Here is a 5,817-nt window from a genome sequence, read left to right as displayed (position 1 = left end):
GAGGCTTTTAATCAAGAACTTGTCCAGTCTATTACAATATTGATTTTTAGCATATTTGAGGTAGCTATTGTGAACTTAGGGGTTCCACAAAATTCACTCTTAGTGTTGCAAAACAGTGATCGTTGTTTTTATTTATTCTAGGTGGTTAAACAAGGGCACATTGATCCACCAGAAGTCTAGATTTGAATTCATTTTGAGTAACTCATTACAATTTTAGGGGTTTTCATAAATTTTCTCCTCAGTCAGTTAGCACATGATTTTCTTATATTTTTATATTTTTCGAAAGGTTGTAAAAATTTATCACTAGTTTATATTTTTGGATTTGAGGGTGAAAAAATTATGAAATGATTGACTCAAATTTGTGTCAACAATATGGATAGAGCATGTTCTATTGAAATATATTTCCTTAAAACCCTATTTTTAATGGGGATTCCTGATTTTAGTGCAAGTGGAGATATATTAGAATGATGGAACCAATATAAAAGATCTTACGATGCAAATTATGGAACCGGTATGTGATCTAGATAGATCGTCAAGCTAAAACCAAAGGAATGATCACCTATGGATGAGTCGGTGATAGGAAATGACATCATATTTGTAAAGACTTGCAACAATAGATTATTGACCTGAATTAGTTGTATTGTATTGACCTAAAACCTCTTCAATGACAAATTTGTGAGTCAAATAAATCTATTGGTTATCTAGAGTTCTATATCATTTAATGTAAATTGTCTCTTTTACATTTTTTAAATTTGGATATCTAAGGTCACATATGGCTCAACTCGATGCAACATGTCCGCTATTGTTTTGTCCTTTCCTTTGAAGATCTACCTCAATTCTAGAATTTGCAATCACTCTCTTTTATTTGGATGCATGTTATTAAGACCACTTACTCAAATAATGAACAATAACTCAAGTTCTTGCAAAACATAAAAAATATCGGAGATATTGCTCACCATTGGGTCATGCATTTTGTCTACATTTTCCAATATTTTGGATTTTCCCAACTTGAATCTTGTACATAAATAACCAAAGCCACATTATTCTATTTTGGTGTAGCATTAACCACAATGACCTTGAGAGAGAACCCTAGGTTTAGTGAATGTCATGAATTATTTGTGCTAGTGAACCACCACTATTTGCAGGACTCATATGATTGACGTGCGAATCTTTCATAGAGAGACGAGAAACCCGGTGAATAAATAGATTCCTCGTGGAACATGATCAAGTAATTACTTATACCTCATTGACTCCCTATTTGCGTAGGCAAGGGATCACATATGTGGCATTAGACATGCTAAAGAAAAGATCATAAGCACAATCTATCAGAGCAATGTGTCATCTTACAATAGCCTTATTTGTTATCTATGTGAACAATGTAGAATGGGCTTGATAATTAATATATTGATCGATACAGTTGGAGATGGATGCAAGCGCAATGAAACTTCTCATATTACTAGATTATTTGAGGTATAGACATCCAAGGCATGACGGAAGAGGCTTTTAAGCTTCACAATGAACTGATCGCTAGAGGGGCTATATATGAAGCTTTATTCATTTGAACCCCTAAAAATACATAGGAAAAATAGAAGATTATAAAATTGACATATCTCACCGATAATGTATCAGTTATATCTATTATCTTATTCTTCATTACAGTGTAATTGACAACTTCTCAATATGACGACACTTTTATCTTCCTCATATCAATTAGCAAATGGCTTCAATATGAAAATATCCTCCGCCTTCACATATTTCTCAAACTTACACCTGCATATCCATGGATCCAAGGAGCTCCTTTATGCACCTCTTAGGCTTGCAACAATAATATTTTTCCCGCATGAAACATACATGGCCTACGACAACAATATTTTCCTATCCTATTGTGCTTATTCACATATGCAGATTTGCATTTGCTTTGATAGGAAACCTATGGTTAAATTATTGGTTATCATATTTGATGATCTATAGAAATGCTTATACAAGGAGGAAATGGTTTGAGGAATTTTTTTTGTAACCGAACTGATAGTTTATGATTGAACAAGGTAATATATTGCTAAATTTTTCAACTAATCATATTTTTAATATTACATACAAAGTTTTTAAAATCAACATGAGCATTATCCTTTTTCCCTTTAGTATTTAGATCTTCATACATAACATCCACATTGACATATTTATTATAACGTAGGAATGAATTAGGGGAGATTTAGAAAAGCTTATTTTGGGAAGCCATAAATTAATTACCCTCATAATTAACACCATGTAAATGAATTGTGTTATTATCAATAATCTATCTTCACTGTCTTAGATTTTCCATGTCATTCCAACTTATTAGAAATGTTTAATACAAGAGGCCCCTCAATCATAACCCTTATGTAGGTAGATTGATGTAAGAATAGGTGTAATATGTGTCAAGGTTATCATATTATCCCCGATAAAATATTGCGATATTGGATGCAATGGATATTCTAGTTCTATGGATTTTCTTGGAATTTAGACATAATGAAACCGTATTGCATTCCATCGAAGGTATACTATATTTATTAGAGCAATCATTCTTATCTTGAGGAGAGTCCCTAACCTTCTGGAATGACTTCTTTGATGGGGAGTCTTGAAGCATTGGATGATTGTGAGGGTGATTTGAAGAACAACTACTAATTATATTTCCCAATAACTATTTCCTACTTCCAAACCATTCACCTTTTATGTCAGAGCTAAAATGAGGTTAAGACTATGTTAAAGAACACCCTTGACAGATTGGCATGCAAGAATTATAGTGTTACTCATTCTATCCAAGTCAAGCACTTTGTTTGTTGTTGTTCCTGCAATATTTATGTTAAAGAATATATTGTTAACATGTTGCAAATGAATGTATACCTAATACAAGGATGCTCTTGTATAAAATATTCATAAATGCCTTCAGATGCTTCAAATTAATCCTTCATCTTTGGAATATGCGGAGGATATAGTCATGTTCAAAACAGATGCTATGAATAGCAGAAGAGGACGGCAATAACTCTAGAAAGATTGTTTTATTGAACGGCAAGGAAAAAGAATTTGGGAAAGACTTGGTCCCCTCTTGATTGTTTTGTTTGATAGAACACAGCAAATTCTTATGCGAATTTCTTCTGAATGTAATCCACAACTTCCTGTGTGATGCGGAAGGCCTTGGCCAATACGGAATCTGGGAGAGGAGGATCCGCTGCAAACAGAGAGTTGGCGATTGTCTGAACTCCCGGAAGCTGGCTGCTCAATGCAGATATGGCCACCGCATTTTCATGCCCCACATTCTGCTGGAAATGCACAAGTGCCTTTGGAAACACAAACACATCTCCCTTCTCCAACGTTTTGCTGAAAAACTTGTTGTTGGTGTCAATGAAACCCACAAGAAGCTGGCCTTCCAGTAAAACAAGAACTTCGGTGGCTCTTGGGTGTGTGTGAGGAGGATTTATTCCACCCACTGCGTAGTCGATGCGGACCAACGATATTCCCAACGTATTGAGGCCTGGTATCTGTTTAACGTTCGCCATCGTTACGTTGGAGCCCACATCATTGTCGGTGTTCCCTGCCTGCCCAAGTCCCCGGAAGAAGAAGTCGTCTGCTGAAACTTGCATTGGGTCTTTGCAAACGAACCCGTTCACCAAAACTGTTTAAAGCAAAATCAAATCAATCTATTACTAACTCGACTCGTCTAATAAGCAAATCATTACCATTGTTTATGTATAAAGTTTTTTACTCACCTTTGCTTTCCTCATCTGCAACGCAGAAATCTTGCAAGGGATCGGAATCCCCTGCCATGACCCTGTCGCTGTAACAACATATCAACAGAAAAAGTCCCAGTGTGAAGTAAATCATTCGGTTAGCCATTATAATAGAAACGCAGATAGTACAAGAGCTCAGAAGGATATGAATGTGTGTTACAAGCCCATTACAAGCTTTATATAGCCCAAACCTTATGACTAATTCATCTTCACTCCGTATATTAAATCACCAATCCTTGTAATATTATAATAATATACTTCCAGAGTTGTTGCTCTTTTCGATACGTCAGAGTAAGTCTTGCTGCAGCATATGGCTATCTCACCTGCTACCGCAGATGTATTCTCACCATTCTTTCATTATCGTTGAAATTTTCTATCTTCTGCTGCATATGCTTATCTGAAGATCAGCTTACCTCCTGCCTTAGACGTATTCTTCCTCATATTCTCGCCACCGCCATTAATTTAGTAATGTGGAAACGATTAGACTTTATTGGAGCGATGGCCTTCTTCAAAGGAACTAATATATACATTTTTCTCAGCCGTCTCAGAATTGGTAAAAGAGGAAATTTTCTTGGATGTTGACACAAACACCGTCCATGCATGCTTTATATTGCGTCTTTCTTGAAAACCTTTTTACGCTCGGGTAGGATAATCTCAGTTTTATTATAAAAATATACGTGTTATATTCGTGAGCCTTTAAAACAAAGAATAGTTCTAAATTATCATTAATATTTTTGGTTTATAATATTAAGGATTCATGTTAATTATAGAGTTTGGTTGCGAGAATTTAAATAAATAAATAAGAGAATGGGTTGTTTTGTGATTGAAAGGATGAACTTGGTGTACAAGGCAAATTCATCGTGGCATGTGCATGTATATGTTACATACTCAACGTCATAGGACTCATGCTAGACGAGGTGAGAAAAGGAATAAGACGAGTGGGCGTTATGACACTCATTTCGCACAACGTAAAACAAGAATGATAAGGTGATCGAGATTTGGAACCCTTATGCAACATGTCTCAAGGGAGGAACTCCTGAAGGCAACATTCCCTCTAATTCCTAATTGGTAGTGAACCGGTCGGGCCTCTATGGCGTGACCTAACACCTATAGCTAAGTAAACCCTAACTAAGCTAAATTATATATAAATTTAACAAATTTTAACTAATTACCAATGATATATAAAGAGATTAAATGCGGCAAACGAATAAATGATAATTTTCTATTAAATATTTTTAATAAGTAAATATACTGTTTGTTTTAACTAAATATTAGCCACAACGATAGTTTATTCTTCTGAAGAGTCCAACTCAACTAAATTAAAACGAAATAAAGAGTGAATTTTCTCAATCCTAAGCTGATATTTTACTTTCTTTTAAAACCAAATTTTTGAAATAAAAGTATACTACACTTTGATTTCAGATTTAATTTAATTAATTACCATTCACTATCAATTAGATAAATTAAATTATTTCACTTGACTAATTAATTTGAGAGGCCACATCACATTTAAACGATTCCAAGACATGTTAAATCCTAAAACCTAGCACACCAACTCCACCTAAGGTTTTTCATTTCCTAAAGTTATATTAAATTAAATTCTCTTAAAAGAATTAATTATCATGCTAAACCCGCTTAATGGGGCCTTAACCGATATGGTAACACTAGAAACCCAAACTCAAGTTTGCTGTGTGTGTGTGTTTACAAAGGTAAATATACTTTGTATAAAATATATATTTTTAAATAGGTGAACATACACATCTAATTACAAATAACTATTTTTAATTTTAAACCAAAGTTTAAGTAGAGCAAGTTTTTTTATTTTGTAGGATAACAAAGAGAACAATATTTGCGTGATAAACATCCCCTTCACTTTATTAACTAAAAATATTAAGAAAAGTGCATGAAAATTTCACACTCTTAAAGCTAATTTAATCCACTATTACTAATAACTTTAATTTGTTCATTAAGTATCAATAACTTTTAAATGTATGAAATGCAAATTATCACAAGCGCTAAGTTATTTCTTAAACAAACTCAGCCCTTAAACAAT

The 5,817-nt window shown here is 33.9% G+C and overlaps 1 protein-coding gene across 1 annotated transcript; it reads right to left on the bottom strand.

Annotated features, from left to right (window-relative positions):
- Positions 1-3,116: 3,116 nt before the first annotated feature.
- LOC131865851 (germin-like protein 8-2) lies at positions 3,117-3,870 on the bottom strand. Its single transcript, XM_059215401.1, has 3 exons — positions 3,744-3,870; positions 3,465-3,649; positions 3,117-3,296 (listed from the first exon to the last, which is right to left on the bottom strand). The coding sequence occupies exons 1-3, from the start codon at positions 3,868-3,870 to the stop codon at positions 3,117-3,119; spliced, it is 492 nt and encodes a 163-aa protein (XP_059071384.1).
- Between the last annotated feature and the right edge of the window lie 1,947 nt (positions 3,871-5,817).

Source organism: Cryptomeria japonica, unplaced genomic scaffold (assembly GCF_030272615.1).
Source record: "Cryptomeria japonica unplaced genomic scaffold, Sugi_1.0 HiC_scaffold_123, whole genome shotgun sequence".
Classification (NCBI taxonomy): Eukaryota; Viridiplantae; Streptophyta; class Pinopsida; order Cupressales; family Cupressaceae; genus Cryptomeria; species Cryptomeria japonica.
The sequence above is the reverse complement of the archived record's forward strand: the minus strand, read 5'-3'. Positions and strand labels throughout refer to the sequence as shown.